The sequence below is a fragment of the Pan paniscus genome, chromosome 9 (assembly GCF_029289425.2).
Source record: "Pan paniscus chromosome 9, NHGRI_mPanPan1-v2.0_pri, whole genome shotgun sequence".
Taxonomy (NCBI): Eukaryota; Metazoa; Chordata; class Mammalia; order Primates; family Hominidae; genus Pan; species Pan paniscus.
In genome coordinates, this window is record NC_073258.2 from 78318392 (window position 1) to 78340572 (window position 22181).

The window sequence follows — 22181 nt, forward strand, 5'->3', positions numbered from 1 at the left end:
GCAGTTCAGCTTACATATAAAAATATATAAGGTGCTATGTATGCTAGAAACCAAGAACAAATAGATGAAGGAAGACAGATAGATAGGTAGATAGACAGATCATGAATAAAATATGACCTGACCCTAGAGGCTATCACCATCTAGTTAGCAGAAGGCAGAACCTAGAAAACCACAATGCCAGGCCAATTGTGAATAGTGCTGTAGAACAGTACAAACAGTAAAATGTCCAAACACACATGAAAGAAATGTTAAATTGAATTTGAGTGATCAGTGAAGTTTCAGAAAAGAGGTGGTATTAAGAGTAGCAGCTTAAAGAACAAATAGGTCAGACTAGTGGTCTTTAACTCTAGGCTATTAGAATCCCCTGTGAGCTTTTTTCTTAAAGCTCACTGGTGCTGAAGTTTTACACCAGTGCTGAAGTACTCAGGGAGAAGTATATTAATATCTGTAATTTATTTTCAAATGCATTTTTAAGAAATAAGATTAATTAACAGGGATATAACATAATATACTTGTCAATATATAATGGATATGATAAAGTTAGTATATGAAAATGTTAATGGTAGGAGAATCTAGGTGGTGGGTACACAGGTACTCACTGTAAGATTCTTCTGATTTTTGAAATTTTACCTAATAAAATGTTGAGGAGGAAAACATTAATGCTTGAACTCTACCCCTAGAGTTGCTGATTTAATTGGTCTGGAGTAGGTCCAGGCATTAGTATATAGTGCTTGGCCCAAAGAAAAGAGACAAAAAATGAGTGAATGATTTTCATGGAGAAAGATGATGGCAAATGTATCCAGACCACAGAATAACATAAATGTGAGAGTACAGTGTGGCAGAATGCAACATAAAGGACTGAAATGGGAGACTGAAAAAGTGGGACAGTGCAGATCACAGCAGGTCTTTTATGTTCTGCACCACGTAGAGCACTAGACAGAAAAATGGTCCATTCTAAGCAGCTCTAGAATTGTGCAATAAATGCCCCATGTTAAAAATAAAAGATGGGGCTTTTAATTAAAAAACAAGGTTGTGGAGAGATGACAATGAGAAAAGAGGTATTGCCTGGAGGAGGAGACCATCTGCTACCCATCTGCACTGAGGACTCCAGTGATGCCTTGAGTTCATACAACGGGATTAAGCATCACAGAAGATAAACGAATTCTGGTGCTTAGTCCAAGTCACACAATGAGACCTGGAGTTTAAGAGTCTTCCACACTGCCTAAGAGAGTTGCTAAAATTCTAGAAACAGTTTCCACAGAAAACCTTCAGGATTAACCATTTTTACAACTAGGATTTAAGCATTATTTGGGGCTGTTTTAATAATCACTAATATTAGATCACACTTTGGAGTTTACTGAAAACTTGGAAATCTATTTGGTATCATTTTTCTCATTCATCAGTGCAAATATTAACTCGTCAGCTACTGTTTGACAAGCTATGCATGAAGTGCTGAAGACAGAACAGTAAACAAGTCAGAAGAAGAAGCAAAGCTTCAAAGATGCTGCCAGTCACCCAGGGTCATACAGCTAGTGGGCAGCAGAGGCAGGAACCTGAAATTAGGCCTGTGTGGTGATAGAACCACTACACCACACTACACTGCTGACTCTAGAGGCAAAGGAAAGGACTAGATAACCTCTAATATTAACTCGAGAAGAAGAAATAAAACCTGTTCCATATACTAATCACACTTTTTAGTCCAAACAGCTCACAGCAGCTGCAACTGGCATGACCAACACTCCATCCAGAACTGGGGAGTACTGTATGCCCTTGACGCCTGGTTATGAGAATCTGATCTTTAATTATATGGTGCCAGGAGGTTTTCTTTGGCAGGGGACTGGAATGCTGCAGTCTTGAATTTGCTGAGGGATGTCCTTCTAACATGTCAAAGATACTCCCACTATGCAGCCTGGCCACTTGCTCTGGTTTAGCAACACCTGCTAGAGCAACAGTGAGGAAAACTGTTTAATGTTTCTGGGTGGTTAGGAAAGCTACTTTACTTTCTGATCTTCAGTTTCCTCTTAGGTAAAACGCAAACAAGACTACCTACTTTATAAAGTTATCACGAGAATTAACAAGCATATATAAAAGCACCTAGCATGCTGCCTGGCACAAAATAAATGTTCAACAAATATTTGTTCCTTCCCCCACCTATCTTTTTAGTTTCATCTCTACTATTCCCTAAACATGTCATTCCAGCTCACTATGCTTTCATGCTCCTGCCTTTGCCTATGCTGTTTTCTCTGCCTAAAATGCCCCAACTTGTCTGCCAAGCAAACTCCTACTCATTCTTCAAGGCCCAACCTGACTCACTTCCCCTATGAAACCTTCACAGAAGCCCCTCACCTCTAACTTCCCCCAAATTTAACAGATCCCACTACTTCTGCTCCCGAAATGTAACAGCATTCTATGTGTACTTCTATGCAACAATTTCCAAACTTCATTATATCAACCATAATCCATGCTTCTTGTCCTCACCAGGCCATGAATAACTCAAGGGAAAAAACTGAAGTTTGTTTAATCTCTATATCCCTAGGCTGAGCTGGTACACACCTGGTAATTAGCCAAGGTTCACTGACTAAGGCAGCCTGGGTTAGCAGAAAAAACACAGGACCTGAAAGGATCCTGAAGAATCAGCCAGTTTTATTTTTATAAAATAAACACCTTTATTTTATGGGAACCTAGAACCTATAGGGTTATGCAATTTACCTAAGATCACTAAATGAAAGAGTGATAAAAACATTACTAGCTTCTGATTATTCTCTTGAAAACTCTCTTTCTACACTAATTACGTAATTTGAGACAGAATGAACAAGTGACTGTATCTGGGAGGCTTCCTACAATTAGAGAAGAATGAGAGGCAGCAAAGTGAAGTGGAAACGGCAGAGAAATTTAGAGTGAGAGACTGAAGTTCTCTTAGGCTGGCTCTGTACTTCTAATCCTCCCCACCCCCATCCACACCTACGCAACTTCCTCACTCCTACCACCTTGCAGACAGTCACTAGAGTTACTTCCAGAAACCAATATTTACAGGTCTTATAATCCTCTGCCTACCATCTTGGGAAATTCCTAATCTGCAACCCCAGTTGAGTTATTCCCAATAATTCAGGCAAAAATTGAAATTTAACCTTCAAACCTCCAAACCTCCCATTGGATGACCTGCCTTACAGGTTGAGGCCTGTAAGGCCTCATAAAGTTGAGGCCCTTACAATCGGAGAGCTGGAAGGAACCATAAAGGGGCCACTTCGTTCAACCTCCCAGGAAACAATGAAATCTATCGTACTGTCTCCTAGTTGGTTGACCTTCCAGCCAATCTCTGCCTGAACATGTCCTGATTTCCCACATTGCCACATGCTGCCTCAATGGAAAAGTTTATCTCAAAGTGTCAAAAACCATAGCATGAAAATGGGACAGTCCTCCCACCTCTAAAAGGTAATTAGGACTAAATCAATCAATCAGTCCTACAGTTTTCATTTACTTCAGTCATCCATGATCACTCAAACTCTCATCTCCAAACTTTTCTGTGAACCCTCTAACCTGACCAAATTCCCTCCCCCTATGGTGACTCTGGAACCCTTCCACTGTTCCCTCTGGAACTTCTCATTTGCCACTGGCTACACTCTTGCTCCTTTACCTTAAAAGAAATCTGGCTATGCCCTGAAGAAGAGGCTTCTCTACAAGCCCTCTCAATTGGAAGCTGTTTTCCCTCTTACACCCTACCTATCAGTGTAGTCCTTAATTTTCAGTGCCATTTCCAAACCATGTCTTTCTCTTCCTCTTGTAAAAGCCTATATTTTCCTTTGAGTAGCTTCCACTGGCTGCTATCGCACATCTTTGCAGACTACTATTCACTTTCTGGTCACTCCCACTGAAAGGCTTTAGTTCCAGGTTCAATCTTCTTCTGAACCCCTCTAGTCATCATTCTAGGTGACTTCAACAGCCGCAATGATGATCATGTCAACACCCTGGCCACTCCATTTTCTGACCTCCAGTCCAAGTTAGCCAATACTCTCATGATTACACCCAGGACCTTATCACCAAAATGTGCAACAATTCCAATATATAGAATGAATCATATATACTCCAGAGACAACCTTGCTCAAGAATTTCCACTACAATTCCTAGACTTCAATTTGAGCTCCAATAAACTATCCAGCAGTCCCCTGCCTTTTTTTCCTCTCTTTATCTAATCGTGATCCATCAAAATTACTCAAACATCAAAAACCATCAACCCCTTGCCCTTCCGTCCTTTTCCAAAATTTAACTGGCAAAATCCTAGCTTTAGGATAGTTGAACTCAACTTTCTCCCAACTGTCATTATACTTAAGCAGCCAAATGTCCTAGAGAACATTACAAAACCCAGTTAACTGCTTTCACTTGAAAGTTATGATTACCTTCTGCTTTGGTTTGAATGTGCCCCCAAAGTTCAAGTATTGGAAACTTAATCCTCACTGCAAGTGTTGAGAGGTGAGATCTTTAAAAGGTGATTGGGTCATGAGGGCTCTGGCCTCATGAATGGATTAATGTCATTATCATAGGAGTAAATTAGTTATCAAGAGAGTGGGTTCCTGATCAAAAGGATGAGTTCACCCCCACTTCCCTTGTTACTCTTGCTCTCTTGCCCTTCCACCTTCTACCACGGAATAACACAGCAAGAAGGCCCTCACCAGATGCAGGTACCTTGGACTTCCCAGCTCTAGAACTTTAAGAAATATGTTTATTTTCTTTAGAAATTACCTAGTCTGTCGTATTCTATCATAGTAACACAAAATAGGCTAAGACACTTTCCTACATATGATTACCCTACCTCAAATGGGAATTCAACTGGATTTTCCACTAGCCCTTTCCTTTAGCTAATGAGCTTACTTTTTCTTTTTTTTTTTTTTTCTGAGATGGAATCTCACCCTGTCGCCCAGGCTGGAGTGCAGTGGCGCAATCTCGGCTCACTGCAACCTCCACCTCGGGGGTTCAAGTGATTCTCCTGCCTCAGCCTCCTGAGTAGCTAGAACTACAGACACAGGCCACCACACCAGGCTAATTTTTTATTTTTAGTACAGACAGGGTTTCACCATGTTGGCCAGGCTGATCTCGAACTCCTGACCTCAGGTGATCCACCCACCTCGGCCTCCCAAAGTGCTGGGATTACAGATGTGAGCCACTGCACCCGGCCAATGAGCTTACTTTCAATGAGAAAACAGAAATCTTGGCAGAAGAACTACATCTTCCTACCCTCAAATCTATGTGCCTCCCTGTATCTGCATCCATTTTCTCCTTCTTCCTTCCAGTTACAATGAAGGAGGTGTTCTTCCTCTCATCCGAAGCCAATTCTCTCTTATCCCTGTATTCCTTCATTCGTTCTTCATTATCCCTGGAATAATCTGCTCTTTCAGCTATGTCAACCTTTCCCTCTCTGTTAGATATATTCAGTCATTCAACAAACATTTATTGAGCATCTACAAAGTACCAATACTAATCTAGTTGAATAAGAGAAAGGCCTTGTGCTCATAGAGTTTATGGTCTAGTAAGAGATGCAGACAGAGAAATACACAAATAAATACACAATATCAAGTCCACGTGTATGTGTGAATATGAGGGGGAGGCGCATGCATGGGGCATGGTACATAAAAGAAGATGATCAAGACAGGCTTCTCTGAGAAACAGTTACTTAAGACCTCAATTAAATGAGACAGCAAATCATAGTAATATCTGGAAAAGCATTTTAAGCGAAGGAGTAATAAGTACAAATGTCTTAGATGAGAATACACTGGGCATGTAGGACAGCAAAAAGATTGGCAAGACTAAAGTTGAGTAAACAAAGAGAAATATGGTAAGCGACTGGGATCAGAGATGTAACCAGAGGTCAGACAGTGTGGAACTTTATAGGCCACAATAAATTTGGCTTTTCAGCAAGTGTGGAAAGACACTGAAGGGTTTTGAGCACTGATCTGATTTATGTTTTTAAACAGACCACTCTAGCAGCAGAGGAGAACAGGCTGCAGGGGAACAATGCAGAAGTGGAGAGACCATTAGGGAGTTATTGCAATAATCCAGGTGAAAACTAATGGTGGCTTAGATGATTGGCAATAGGGGGAGAGAAGTAATTCAAAGGCAGATACATTTTGAAGGTAGAGTCAAATGATTTAAAGATTAGATACAGCATGTGATTTAAAAAAAAGAAAAATTAAGATGGTATCTAAATTTCTGGACTGATCTGAGAAATACTGGGTGAACGTAAACAAGTTTTGGCATCTCCTATTCAAAGACAGACAGACAGAGACACACACACACACACACACACACACACACACACACACACCCTTCCCTTGACACCCACATCCTCTTCCAAATACCACTTATTTCTCTGCTCCCCTTCATAGCAAAACTTCTCAGAACAACTGTCTACTTAAACTATCTCCACTTCCTCCCCTTCTGTCTGCCAACTAACAATCTACCATTTCATCAAAAGCAGTCTTGTCAAGATTATCAATTATCCCCATCTTGCCAAATCAAATGCTTATTTTTCTGTCCTCACGTTGCTCAGTATCTTGGCAGCATTAAACGCAATTGACCTCTCTTCTCTTTCAAATACTCTACTTTCTTGTCTTCTGGGGAAGTACACTCACTTGGCTTTCCTTCCATCTTTCTGTCTACTCCTACCTCGTTTGCAGAATCCTCCTTCTCCAGCTATCATCCACACATCCAAGGCTTGGGACCTTCCTTGCTCGGAACCTTCCTTACTAATACACTACACTTTTCCCAAGATTATTTCCTCCATTCTCATGGCTTTACATATTATTAATACGTTGATGATGCCCAAGTTTTGATCTCTAGACCAAACAGCTCTCTTCAGCCTAAAAACCATCTATTAGACAACTCCACCTGCGTTTCTCATCAGTACCTCAAATCTAACAAGACCAAACGGAACTCTTGGTTTTCACAGCATCATCATGAGTTGTAATTATATTTGTTTACTTATTATATATCTCCCTCAATAAGTGATAAGCTTTGTAAAGGAGCAACGATATGCTTTTGTAAGTCTGCTGTGCTTACCAAAGTATACTCAGCAACTAAATAGGACTTGGCAAGAGTAAGCACTCAAAGCCAGGTGCGGTGGCTCATGCCTGTAATCCCAGCACTTTGGGGAGGCTGAGGTGGGTGGATCACTAGAGCTCAGGAGTTTGAGATCTGCCTGGGCAATGTGGTGAAACCCTGTCTCTACAAAAAATACAAAAGCTAGCCAGGTGTGGTGGCATGCACCGGTAGTCCCAGCTACTCAAGAGGCTGAGGTGGGAGGACTGCTTGAGCCAAAAGGTCAAGACTGCAGTGAGTGAGCTGAGATTGCTCCACTACACTCCAGGCTGGGCAACAGAGAGAGAGACACGATTTCTAAGGAAAAAAAAGAGTAGACACCCAGTATCAACACCAAGATTTACTAGACCCTGTCCCTGCCCTCAAAAATCTCACAGACTAATGGGAAAGGCAGATACATTAACCACAATAACAATACAATATGGTAACTGGCACTATTGATTGGTGAGAGGAAAGACATAGGTGCTGCATGAATCCAGAAGAGGGGCCCTTAATAGCCTAGGAGTCAGGGGACTTGCAGAATAAGTATAGCTATTAAGTGCCTACTATATAATTATTATTATTTCTTTTTTTATATGATTATTTTTAAGCTTTATAATAACCCTTCAAAGTAGGTATGAATATCTTCCATTTTTATATATGAAGCTTAAAAAGATTAAAAACCAGGTAACAGTAAGTGGTAGAACCAGGATTTGAACTGAAGTCAATCTACTTTTAAGTCCCCCTTCCCCTCTTTGTGTTACATCATAAGAAGTCACTAAAAGTATCTTTTATAATTGCCACCTACTATCTATTCAACCTTAAATAAAGCACATACTTCGTGGTTTTTGTTTGACCATGGAACTAAATTACCAGTCCTAAAGCTCTATCTACCCCCCTCCTTTTCCTTTAGTCATGGAGGATTGAGGTTCAATCCTCTCCTATTAGTCTGTGAGTTTTTCGAGGGCAGAGAAAGGGTCTAGTAAATCTTGGTGTCTATACTGAGTGCCTATTCTTGCCTGTCAGTGGCAACCCTAGGCTTTCAGGCTATAGCATCTGAGCAATTTTTCACGGCTTGAAAATGCACTCGGGAACAACCACAATGATATCTATATAGCACTTTACAAAGCATTTTCACGCATTCATTATTTCATCTGATCCTCACCAACCCTATGAGGTGTTAAATCCCTATTCTATAGAGGCCAGTGGAAGCAAAAATGCCTAGCCTAGCTGCATCTGGTCTCTGAACTCTGCAACCCGCCAGAAATTGAATTTAAGAAAATGGAACAGGGAGGAAAGGAAGGAAGAGATCAAATGACTCAGAGAGGGAGCTCAGCATATAGTCACCCAAGTGGCCTCGAGCCAGAAGTTAACAGGGACGAAGTCTGTTTCCCTTCCAAGGTAATGAGTGTTTGTTTGGCTATGGCACAGTGACCTGCCACATGGGATTGTTCTTTTTTTCATGTCAGCAGTACCTAGAGTCTAGCCCCAAAAGTAGGCAGAAAAGAGGATATAGGAAAACTCTTTGTACACTGTATGTATACACAAACTCAGGAGATAACAGGGTATAAGAGAATAGATATCACCTTCAGAGAAGACTTAAGTTTAGGTCCTAGCTCTGCCACTGTCTTGCTAAATCAAAAGTGCCCTCTTCCGCATTATCACAGCCCCTTGTGCTTCCTTCTACAATACTTACCACATGAGCGTCCACATTCCTTGATCTGCATTTGAGGGCAGCAACTGAGGCCAGTTTCAATTTTTGTATCGCCACCAACCTAGTACCATAATTAGCATAGAGTAGATGGTTCAGAAATATTTGATAATGGATGGATGCAATATTCAAAGCTATGTGAATATTGTACATACATATATACACACATACACACATGTGTATATATGTATATACATACATATATACACACATGTACACACATATATACATACACACACATACACACGATCGTACGTACCATTGCACTCTAGCCTGGGCAAAACAGCAAGATCCTGTCTCAAGAAAAGAAAAAGAAAAAGACAGGCAATAATAGATGCTGGCAAGGATGGGGAGAAAGAGGAACCCTCATGTTGTTGGCAAAAATGTAAATTAGTAGAGCCACTATGGAGAAATACACACACACACACACACACACACACACACACACACACACACACACTCTCCACATTCTGACAGTGAGTGCCAATAAAACAGTAATCTTGTCGTTCTCATCTCTGCTTTCCCTCTAACTCCCCCACTTTAAGGACAGTGCTCACAAAAATTCTGTTGATTAACAAAGTGGAGACAACCCACAAAATGGGAGAAAGTATTTGTAAGCTATCCATCTGACAAAGGATTAATAACGAGAATATATAAGGCGCTCAAACAACTTAATAGCAAAAAAAACAAGTAATCCAATTTAAAAACTGGCAAAGATCTGAACGGACATTTTTCATAACAAGAGATACAAATAACCAACAGGTACATGAAAAAAATGCTCAACATCACTAACATCAGAGAAATGCAAATCAAAACCATAATGTGATATCATCTCACTCCAGTTAAAATGGCTTGTATCAAAAAGACAGGCAAAGGCTGGGCACGATGGCTCATGCCTGTAATCCCAACACTTTGGGAGGGCAAGGCAGGCAGATCACTTGAGCCCAGGAGTTCACAACCACTCTGGGCAACATAAGGAGACCACATTTCTAAAAAAAAAATTTTTTTTTATTAGCCAGGCATGCTGACATGTGCCTGCAGTCCCAACTACTTCAGAGGTTGAGGTAGGAGACTGCTTGAGCCTGGGAGGTTGAAGCTGCAGTAGGCCATGATCGTACCATTGCACTCCAGCCTGGGCAACAGAGCAAGACCCTGTCTCAAGAAAAGAAAAAGAAAAAGACAGGCAATAACAGATGCTGGCAAGGATGGGGAGAAAGAGGAACCCTCATATGCTGTTGGTGAAAATGTAAATTAGTAGAGCCACTATGGAGAATAGCATGGAGGTTCCTCAGAAACTAAACATAGAACTATCATGATTCAGCAATTCCACTATTGAGTATATATCTAAAAGAAAGCAAATCAATATATGAAAGACATCACACTCCCATGAATCCTGTAGCACTATTCATAATAGCCAAAATGAAAATGTGTATATACACAATATATATATGTGTACATATGTATATATACACACAACGGAATATTATTCAGCCATAAAAAAGAATAAAATCCTGTCATTTGCAGCAACATGGATGACACTGGATACCATTTTTTCAGGTAAAAAAAAAGCCAGGTACAGGAAGACAAATATCACATGTTCTCACTCATATGTAGGAGGTAAAAAAAGTAGATCTCATGATGATACAGAGTAGACTGGTGGTTACCAAAGGCCAGGAAAGGGAGTGAGGAGGATGAAGGGGGAAAAAAAGATATAAATGTACTTATTGAAACTGAACTGTACACTTAAACATGATAAACATGGTAAATTCTTTCAAAATTTTTAACTAAAAAAAAATTTGCTGAGTAGAAATCAGTTCAAAAAGCCAGTCATCAAAGGGGAAGATAATTAACCTATATAGTCCCCTTTCCCAGACTACAATCTTTCTCTTTCTACACACAAATAACCACTATCTTGTCCAGGCCACCCTCTTCTTCAAAAGAGCACTGTCTTCTCCTCCAGGCCTCCTCCTCCTCCTGTCCCTCCAACCCATCCCTGCTATCCTCCCTCTTCTTTCCTGGGCTACCTCCTTTCCTCCAGATCAGCACTATCTCACAGCTGCCAGAGTTTCTGGTCCTCCCAGTCGCTCATCTCACTAAAGGGAACTTGAGCCTCTGCCCAGCACTACTTGACATTCTTGCTCTCCTCCCACTCAGGCCCCCCACTTCCCATCTTGCTTATTCCCTACTGCCTACCTGCTTGCTGCCCCACCACCACCAGCAAAGATGGGAAACAAATGCAGGAAGAGGGAGTGCTTGTTGGCAGGCCCAAGGCAAGGCACAGAGGCAGTAAAGAGAGAGAATGGTCCTGGGGAAGATAGAATTTGGAGGTAAAAGCTAGATGCAAGTGAGTTAGGTAGAAAACAATGTTTGGACCTCATAAACACAGGAAAAGGTCTCTAAAAACCAGTAACCTACTAATAATAAGAAAGCTTAACCAAAAATTTTAGAAAAGAGAAGAAAGCCTAATCAAGAGGGGGAGGATCCAAGAGAGGGAAGGAAAGACTGGCTACACAGGGGGAGAAATACAAAAGGGGAAGCATGAGGGGAGGAGGAAGGGTGAAGGGGACGGCAGGAGAAAAGGTAGGCAGGGGGCAGGAAAAATGATCAGGAGGAGGAAATAGAAAGAAAAGTGAGGAGAGGAAGACGTAGAGTCATGAAAAAACTAGGGGGAGGAAAGAGGTCCAAAATAATCAAAGTAGGTTATTATCGGGCCTGACATGAGCTTCTTGGTGCCAGGTAATAAAGAAGGAAAGAATTATAGTGATTAAGATATTACCACAGCCAGGTCTGTCATTAACTTAGCAGAATAAGGAAGGGGCTCCAGAGAAGAGAGTCTAGTTTAACGCAACTTTATACCTAAGGACAGAAAAACTGGCCAGTTTAGAATCATTAACATACCTTGACCTTCTACTTCCCAACCCTACCTCCCTACACCTAACACACCTACGCATCACACTAAAATAAGCATCAGCATTCTCAGTCTCTGCTTTGTCCCTGAAGAACCAGCAAGATGCCATTCAAAAGGCTGGCTGGAAGACAGGATACCAAGGTCTACTTCCCAAGTTCTCCTCTCTTCTACAGTGTTGAGGGGGACATCTCTGCAGCCCGTTTTAGCACTTTAAACCAGCTCACCTTTCCAAAAGATGGTTTGACGGTCTGGAAAAGCCAGAGTAACAAACAATGTCAAGTCCTTCACTGCACAGATATGTCAACTCAAGCCACAGAGGATGTCTGAATAGGACCAGTCCCCCCAGGTCTCCTCCCTCCCAGTTCACTCAACCTCTTAACACAGAAAAGCCCCCACAGTCCCAGCAGGCCAGCGACTAAGCCAAGGCAGAGGAAAGCACCACCTTGGCCACCAAGCAGAAGGGCGCCTGCAAAGGAGCAGAGCTTCTGAGGCTGAGCAGTTCCCCAAAGGCGCAGCTTCCCCTTCACACCCTTCCCTGGGCAGAGCTCTGATTCCAGTGCAGGCCTAGCCCTGGGTGGGCTCATCTAAAGGTTCCACCCTCAGCCCTTTCTCTCATTTAGGGTCCCTTAAGGTAAGAGGAAAGTAAGACACCCCTCAAAATCTACTGGACCCCGTGTCACCACTCTCCGAAAGCCGGCGGAGATCCCCCAGAACCCGGCCCAGCTAGGGGAGCCCCAGGCAGGGCCGGCATTACCTGGTGGGGAAGGCTAGCCCCGGCATCTCTGGCGATTGTTTCCGTCGCAGAGCCGCACCTCTCCCTGCCCAGTCGGGTACCCACAAGGCCCCTGCTCCACCGGCTCCGCTCGATTCAGCTGGGCTGGGCTCCTGGCAGCTCAGCCGCCAGCTCCCGAGGTGCAGCACGCTCGCGCTCTCGCAGGGCGGCAGCGAAGGCGCCGCGTCGGGGTTGGCGAAACAGAAGGGGCGGGGGAAGAAAGGAGGGAAGGAGGCGGGAGGAAGCCGCGCGCTTCTCCTTTTCTGCAAAGCAGAGCTGAGGGCGGGGAGACAGCTATCTTCCCACCCTCTCAGCTATTCTCCCCACCCAGTCTCCAGCAGGAGGTAATTTCTCTCCAGGGCCAGGTTTTCCAGGGCTTGTCAGAGTCCTGTGTGAGCTCCAGAGTCAAGAAAGACAACCAGAGCTCCTCTGTGCCTTAGTTTCTACAGATGAGTATAAAGGAGTCCCTTCTAAGATTCCTCAGGTCAGACCTACGATTCAGATTAGGCCTCAGAGAAAGAGATACACCTCCCCCCTCCCCAAACGTGCCAAGTTCTAATTCTAATGCTCCAGGAAGAATGCTAGGTGGGCCCCTATAGCTGCTTCTAAGCAAACAAAGCTCAGCAGCTGCTACATTATTATTATTATTATTTTGAGACAAGAGTCTTGCTGTGTGCCCAGGCTGGAGTGCAGTGGTTGGATCTTGACTCACTGCAGCCTTGACCTTCCCGGGCTCAAGTAATCCTCCCACCTCAGCCTCCCAAGTAGCTGGGACTACAGGTACCTGCCACCACACCCAGTTATTTTTATATTTTTTGTACAGATGAGGTCTGCCATGTTGCCCAGGCTGGTCTCAAATCCTGTTCTCAAGCAATCCTCTTCCCTTGGCCTCCCAAACTGTGGATTACAGGCGTGAGCCACCACACCTGGCCACTGCTACCATTTATTAAGAACTATTATGTACTAGGTACTTTATAAATGTTATGTCTCTCTCAAACAACCTTATGAAGTAGGCACTATACCAATTCACATACGTCAAAACGGAGGTCCAGGGAAAATGTCCAGGGCTCATACAATAAGTATTTTTTAACCAACTATTGTGCATCAGGCATTGTGATGGAACCTGAGCTGAACAACACATTATAGAACATTTACCAACACGGCCCGGACTAGTAGTGCCTCTAGTAGTGCCTCCCAATTACTGAAACAATAAAACACACCTTCACACATTTGCAAATGCTCCCTAGGAGGTACTATTACCTCACTCTTCCCCCTCCCAAACCCTGCTCTTAAGAGACATGACAGAAGTCAGATTATGCGGTGTCTCTTTCGGGTCATAATTAGGAGTTAGGCTTTTGTTCCAAGTTTTAGCAGTGGGAAGGCTTTGAAAGGTTTGAAAGCAGAATGACAAACTCTAACTTACATTTTTTAAAAGATCACTGGCTGTTCAGTGGAGAAAGGGGGTAGGAGTGGAAATAAGTTAATAAATTCTCTCAGAGGTTCAGGCAACAGAAAATAGTAATGATTTAGACTAACATATTGTAAGATAATGTAAAAAGAAGCAAGCCTATTTTCTAAAGACACAGCTTGGAAGAAGCAGCAGCAGAACTTGGTGGAAAACAGAATACGATGGTGAAAGAAGTCAGTGACTTGTCCAAGACCACACATCTGGTAAATGCTCAGGAGTTCAAGGCCAGCCTGGCCAACATGGTGAAACCCCGTCTCTACTAAAAACACAAAAAATTAGCTGGATGGTGGCAGGCACCTGTAATCCCAGCTACTCGGGAGGCTGAGGCAGGAGAATCCCTTGAACCCAGGAGGCGGAAGTTGCAGTGAGCTGAGATCGCACCACTGGACTCCAGCCTGGGCAACAAGAGCGAAACTCCATCTCAAAAAAAGAAAAAGGAAAAAAGAAAGAAAGAAAGAAAGAATTGGTCAATAATAGACACCCGGAGAATTGCTGTAGTCTGAGGATTCAGCTTCAAAGTCATTTTAAGACTTTTTTTTAACCCCACACCATGTCCTTCATCCCAATTTACACAGGGTGAATGAGAGCCAGAAGTAGTCCTCTGCTTTAGACACAGCTTTTCAAACTAATAATCAATAATCATAGCAACTTATCTTACTCGACTTCCTACTCCATGCAGCATCCTCTTATAGATGGTATTCCAGGCTTTTCTGAAATACATGCAGGAATGAGGAGCTCACTTTCCACCAGCACTATGAGGCAGTGTTTCCTCACATTCAGCCAGGTGGCTCTCTGTAAATTTCTAATTCTGCTCCAGGAGCAACGTCCTCCAGGGCAAGTCACATTAAAGGCTTGCAACTATGTATGTATGTAGGCTAATTTATTATGCCCCTCCACTTTTTCTCTTCCTCCAAGATAAATACTCCCAGTTCTTTTAGTTGTTTGTTCATTCAACAACTATTTAAGCATCTTATGCAAGCCACTGGGGATAGACACATCAGTGAACAGAACCACATCTTCAAGGAGGTGATGATTTTATGGTTTAGTATGGTGGCTTTTAATTCTCCCTGTCCACCACAATAACTTGGAAAGCTTTAAATATGTGTAAATATACTAGAGTCCCAGCAGAGATTCTGACTTGGTTGGTCTGGCATGTGGCCTAGGCAATATATTTTTATAGATACAACTATATTGATATCTATTGGAAGACTGACTTGCTATAAAGCTACAGTGATAATGACAATGTGATATTAATGAAAACATAAATAGATCAGTGGAATTGAAGTAAATAGCCCAAAATAGACCCACACAAATGTGGTTAACTGACTGTAAAAGAGAAAAGGAAATTCAATGAAGAAAGGACAGTCTTTTCAATAAATTGTGCTAGAACTGGACATCCACATCCAAAAAAATCAACCTAGACACAGGCTTTATGCTTTTCACAAAAATTAACTCAAAATGGATCACAAACCATTGTATTTGCAAAATGCAAAACTATAAAATGTCTAAAATATAATGTAGGGGAAAATCTAGATGACCTTGGGTTTGGCAATGACTTTTTAGATACAGCCCCAAAAGCAAGATCCATGAAAGAAAGAACTGACATGTTAGACTGGATTAAAATTTAAAATTTCTGCAAAATACAGTGTTAAGAGAACAAAGAAACAAACCACAGACTGGGAGAAAACACATCTAATAAAAGGCTTGTATCAAAATTTACATAGAACTCTTAAAACTCAATAAGAAGTGACCCAATTTAAAAAAAAACAACTGTGCAAAAGATCTGAACAGACACTTCACCAAGGAAGATATATGCATGACAAATAAGCATATGAAAAGATGCTCAGCATCTTTTATCATTAGAGAACTGCAAATTAAAACAATGAGATATCACTACACATCTATTAGAATAACTAAAATCCAAAACACTGACAACACCAAATGGTGACAGGGATATGCAGCAACGGGAACTCTCTCGTTCATTGCTGGTGAGAATGCAAAATGATACAACCACTTTGGAAGACAGTTTAGGAATTTCTTACAAAGCTAAATACAGTTATGTGTCACTTAATGACAGGCATACATTCTGAGAAAGGTGTCATTAGGTGATTTCATTGTAATGCAAACATCACAGAGTGTACACATACAAACCTAGATGGTACAGTCTACTACACACCTAGCCTATATGGTATAGCCTACTGCTTCGAGACTACAAACTTGTATAGCATGTCACTGTACTGAATACTAGGCAACTGTAACACAATAGTATTTGTGTATCTAAACATATATAAACATAGAAAAAGTACAGTAAAAATACGCCGTAAAAGATTAAAAAAAAAAACAGTACATATGTAAAGGGCATTTACCATGAATGGAACTTGCAGGACTGGAAGTTTCTCTGGGTGAGTCAGTGAGTGAGAGGTAAGTGAATGGAAAGGCCTAGGATAGTATTGTACACTACTGTAGACTTTATAAACAGTGTATGTTTACGCTGCACTAAACTTAAATTTTTCTTCTTCAGCAATAAATTAACTTTAACTTCCTGTAAGTTTTTACTTTATAAACTTTTTAATTTTTTAAAAACATTTTGACTCTATTGCATTAACACTTGGCTTAAGACACAAGCACGTTGTACAGCTATACAATATTTTCTTTATAGCTTTATTCTATATGCTTTTTTGTATTCTTTGTATTATTATTATTATTATTATTATTATTATTATTATTATTAGAGACAGAGTCTCACTCCGTCACCCAGGCAGGAGTGCAGTGGCATGATCTCAGCTCACTGCAACCTCCACTTTCTGGGTTCAAGCAATTCTTGTGCCTCAGCCTCCCGAGTAGCTGGAATTACAGGCGTGTGCCACCATGCCCAGCTAATTTTTGTATTTTCAGTAGAGACGGAGTTTCACCATGTTGTCCAGGCTGGTCTCCAGCTCCTAAGCTCAAGCTATTCACTTGTCTTGGCCTCCCAAACTGCTAGCATTACAGGTGTGAGCCACCATGCCTGTCTATTCTTATTTTTTTACCTTTTAATCTTTTTGTTAAAAACTAACACATAAACACACACTTTAGTCTAGGCCTACACAAGGTCAGGACTGTCAACATTAGTGTCTTCCACCTCTACATCTTGTCCCACTGTCAATATTAGTGTCTTTCACCTCTACATCTTGTCCCACTGGAAGGTCTTTAGGGGCAATAACATGCATGGAGCTGACATCTCTTATAATAACAATGACTTCTTCTGGAAGACCTCCAAAAGGACCTGCCTGAGGCTGTTTTACAGTTAACTTTTTTTTATAAGTAGGAGTACACTCTAAAATAACAACAAAAAGAATAATAAATATATAAACCAGTAACAGAGTCATTTATCATCATTATCAAGCATTATATAACACATATAATTGGCCAGGTGCTGTGGCTGACGCCTGTAATCCCAGCACTTTGGGAGGCCAAGGTGGGCGGATCACGAGGTCAGGAGATCAAGACCATCCTGGCTAACACAGTGAAACCCCGTCTCTACTAAAAATACAAAAAATTAGCCGGGCGTGGTGGCGGGCGCCTATAGTCCCAGCTATTCGGGAGGCTGACGCAGGAGAATGGTGTGAAACCAGGAGGCGGAGCTTGCAGTGAGCAGAGATTGCGCCACTGCACTCCAGCCTGGGCAAGAGAGCAAGACTCTGTCTCAAAAAAAAAAAAAAAAATACATATGTGTTCTATACTTTTATATGACTGGCAGCACAGCAGGTTTGTTTACACCAGCATCTCCACAAACTTGAGTAATGTGTTGCATTAATATGTGATGATGGCTATATCATATATGTGGCTCATCACTGACTGAATCATCATTATGTGATTATAGTATTCCTAGGTATTTACTCAAATGAGTTGAAAACTATGTTCACACAAAAACCTGCTCATGAATGTTTATTGCAGTTTTATTCAGAATTGCTAAAAACTGGAAGCGACTGAGATATCCTTCAAGACTGAATGAATAAACTGTGGTATGTCATACAATATAGTATTATTCAGTAAAAAAAGAAATGAACTATCAACCCACAAAAAGACATGGAAGAACCTAAAATGTAGATTTCTAAGTAAAAGAAGCCAGTCTGAAAAGGCTGATTCCAACTACATGATATTTGGAAAAAGGCTAAACTATAGAAATAGTAAAAAGATAAGTGGCGGCCAGGTATTTGAAAGGTTGGGGTTAGTGGTTAAGGAATGAATAGGTGAAGCACGGGGCATTTTTAGGGTGTAAAACTATACTGTATGATACTATAATCGTGGATACACACACTATGCATTTGTCAAAACCTACAGAACTATACAACCCAAACAGTAAACCCTAATGTAAACTATGTACTTTAGTCAATAATAATGTATCAATATTAATTCATCAATTGTACATTAATGAGATGGTGATAATAGAGGAAATGGGGAGAGAGGGATTCTGCGTTTTCTTTTTTCTTTTCTTTTTTTTTTTTTTGAGACAGAGTTTCACTCCTGTTGCCCAGGCTGGAGTGCAATGGCGTGATCCTGGCTCACTGCAACCTCCACCTCCCTGGTTCAAGCAATCCTCGTGCCTCAGCTGGGATTACAGGTGCACGCCACCACACCTGGCTAATTTTTTGTATTTTTAGTAGAGATGGGGTTTCACCATGTTGGCCAGGCTGGTCTTGAACTCCTGACCTCAGGGGATCTACCTGCCTCGGCCTCCCAAAGTGCTGGGATTACAGGCGTGAGCCACTGCGCCCAGCCGGATTCTGCATTTTCTACACAATTCTTCTATAAACCTAAAACTGCTCTAAAAAATAAAATCTATTAAAATAAAAAAGTATCAAGCAAAAAAATAGAAAGAAACAAAGACATACAAGATAAAGTTCATCTTCCTTTTTATTAGATTCATTAGACATAAAATTACTCTGACAAATTGCTATAAAGATTTCTAAGTACTTTCAATTTCTATGCTTATCTCATTGTGGGCTGGGAACAGTTCAGACTACACTTTCAGTAATGATGATCTAGCGTACCCTCCACTAAATAGAGTCCTGTTTGCAATGATCCTCTTACTGCCTGGTACCCTGAGGGAAACATGATACTCTAAGTGCAGTCTGTCCCTTGCAAAACATAGTGGAACTATCACCTCCTTTAACTGTACTTAATACTTCCAATAATTCAGTCTGAAGTTACATTAGATTTTTATCCACTGCAATGCCTTTGGCTGACATTGAGCTTCAGCAGCCAAAACCACCATTTTCATAAGAATAGCATCATGCTAAGTCTCCTCCAGTCTGCCCATATGTTGCCATTTCTTTTGAGACTTAAAATGCAGAACTTCATTGTCTTCCTCTTAAATTTCATCTTGTTGGCTTCAGCCCATCATTCCAAGCTTACTCATCTAAATATTAGTTTTCTCTTTCAGTTTTTGTCACCTACAAAGCTAATAAGTATGCCATCTCTTTAAACATTTTTCAAACATCTGTCATGTGCTCTTGCCTGTTCCAGGTTTTGAGGATTAAAGATGACCTAGAAATGGCCTACATCTCCAGGAAATCACCACTAATAGGGGAAGTTGGCAAATACAAAACTAAAAAGTGCTGCACTAGAAAAATGACTGAACCAAATAAATAGGACCAGGTAGACGAAACAACAAAACATCTATGTACAGTATTAGGCAGAACCACTAATATCTTCAGCAGGAAGGATCAAATTCAGACATCTTCTATTTTAGATTTCAGTTCTGAAAAACCAAACGCTGGTTTGGTTACCAAAAGTTAACTGGCTGGCTAATACACTGTCTCTCTTTCAATGGTGGGTGCTGCTATAGGAAACTTGGCTAAGTTTAGTTCCCGCTGATGAAACACAATACTTATGAAATTGAGGCATACCGGTAAGATGCCAGCAGTTTTATTTATTACTAACAGAATCAAATGAGGTAAAAGCAACTTTAGAGATGATTCTGTACATTCAAAGAAATTAAATCCTGGAGATCTCAAATGATGTGCTGAAGTTATACAAGTTAGCAGTTAACATGTTTTAAGTGCAATAACTCCTTTCATTTAAATAGTCCTCTGGTTTTCAAAGTAAATAATTAACAAATTATTCTTATAAGTCATGGACCTTGGCCAGCAATGTTTTGTCTCTGTAGTCATCTTAAGCCTAACCAGGCCTTTTTAAGTCACTTATCTCTCCTCTGTAGGCATATGAGTTTGCAACTCCTGCTAACTCTATTATAAAAGCAAATGATCAATAATCATTCAAAAATTTGGTTTTGTTTGGAGACTACAGCTTTCAATCTAATAGCTTATAACTGATGACTAGTGTGATTGAAGTGCCTAAAGGATTTGAAAATGATTATTTTTACTGGGTTCTTTTGCAACCACAAGTAACTTTTAAAACAATATGTGTACTAAGTGAAAATTATAAATCTCCTGACACAACCAGTTAAATGTACAAGGAAATCAGTCAACAATGATGATGTTGGATTTAAAACAACATCTGAGATGAAATTTTTTCTTGTAGTAATTACATGGTGAGGCCAATTGCCTGTTAAGGTCACTTTCTGTGGAGTATACTTTCAGTAATGATGATCTAGAGCATCTTAGATCTAGATATGAGGTGGAGTATAAAATAAATAATAATAGTAGCTTACAAAAACACTATAAGTAAAGAAACAAGCAAAAGAAAGATGGAAATGAAAAAAGATATTAATAAATCTATTTAGTGGCAGTCAGTCATAAGTCAAAGCAACCAGTCATAAGTCAAAGCAACCAGTCATAAGTCAAAGTATACTTGAATTTCAAAAAAGGCAAAGAAGTGCAGAGAAGGGAGACATTAATTACACCTGCAGAACTAGGAAAAGGTTCATGGAAGAGGCAGTATTTGGGTTGGTATTGAAGAAGGAGTAAACTTTTCATAGAGCTACTGAGATTTCCCTTGAGTGAATCACAAAAACAAAGGCCCAAAGGAGAAAAAAGTATGAACGGTTTAGGAAATAGTAAATAACTTGGTCCTTCTTGGAAATAGTAAATAATCTCATCATTCATTCACCACTTATTGAACATATTCTACATGCCAGACACAATGTTCGTCACTATGGATGCAAAGATGACATGACCTAGTTCTTACCCTCAAAAAGAAAAGCATTTTTAAAGACAATAGGAGACAAAGCTGTGCCACTGACTGTCAGACTTAACAGGTCAAAACTCTGTTCCTCCTTCAGGTGTTTCCTCCCCCATCCCTCAATAAATGGCAATTCTACTCTTTCAGTTGCTAAGCCAAAAATCTGATTCATTTTTTACTCCACTTTTTGTCTATCAGCCCCCACAAGCATCCATCAGCAAATTCTATCAACTATACCTTCAAAACAGATCTACGGTCCAACCACTTCTCATCACCTTTACTGTTATCACCTTGGTCCAAACCATCAGCAACTTTTGTGTACAACAGTGGATCTCAATAGTGGGGTGAAGAGGAGTTAGGGAGGGGAGGACAGATTTGCTCTGCTCCCCAGGGGATATTTGGCAATGTCAAGGGAAATTTTGGATTAAAACAACTGGGTAAGTGCTACTGGCATTTAGTAAGTGGGAGCCAGGGATACTATTAAACATCCTAGAATGCATAGTATAGCCCCTCATAACAAAGAATTATCCTGCCCAAAATGTCAATAGCGCCACTGTTGGGAAACTCTGACCTAGAATATTACAACATCCTTTTTAACTGATCCATTCTTGCCTCCCAGGGTGATCTATTTAAAACATGTCTCAGATCACATCACTCTCTTCTGCTTAAAATCTTCCTGTGGCTTCCCCAATCTCCATGTAAAAGCCAAAGTCCTTGGAAAGACATACAAGGCCTTATATGATCTTACCTTCCTCTACCTCCTCCCCTCATCTCACCCTGCTACTTCACTGACCTTATCTCCGACTTTTCCCCACTTCACTCACTCTGCTCCAGGCACCAAGGCTTTCTCCGACAGGCTATATACACTCTCTCCTCCAGGCCTTCATACCCTATGGTGACTATGCCTGAAAACACATTTCCCCTCAGATATCCATATGGCTTATTCCCTGTCTTCCTTCAAGTCTCTGCTGAAATATCACTTTATCAGATAATTCTTCCCTAACCATTCTTTATAAAACGATTTAAAAATCCCCCTCTACTCTATATCAGCACCCTTTATTCCACCCTATCCTGCTTTATTTGTATCCTGGCACTTATCATCAACTGACATTTATTTGCCTATTGGCTG

The 22181-nt window shown here is 40.9% G+C and overlaps 1 protein-coding gene across 8 annotated transcripts in view; it reads right to left on the bottom strand.

Annotated features, from left to right (window-relative positions):
- The window catches only part of PAK1 (p21 (RAC1) activated kinase 1), a 151823-nt gene that overhangs the window by 77209 nt on the left and 52433 nt on the right, over positions 1–22181 (bottom strand). For 2 of the 8 annotated variants that reach the window (XM_057299209.2, XM_034933425.3), the window contains exon 1: positions 12442–12666. The exons of 4 other annotated variants lie outside the window; for them this stretch is intronic. Coding sequence is in view for 1 of the 4 variants with exons in the window: in XM_063608676.1 (XP_063464746.1) it covers positions 8765–8843; positions 12442–12467 (105 nt within the window). In the remaining 3 variants the exon portion in view is untranslated. Of the gene's footprint in view, positions 1–8764; positions 8844–12441; positions 12667–22181 lie in introns of those variants that run through there. 2 more of the 8 variants (XM_063608676.1, XM_034933428.2) reach the window with 2 other exon arrangements.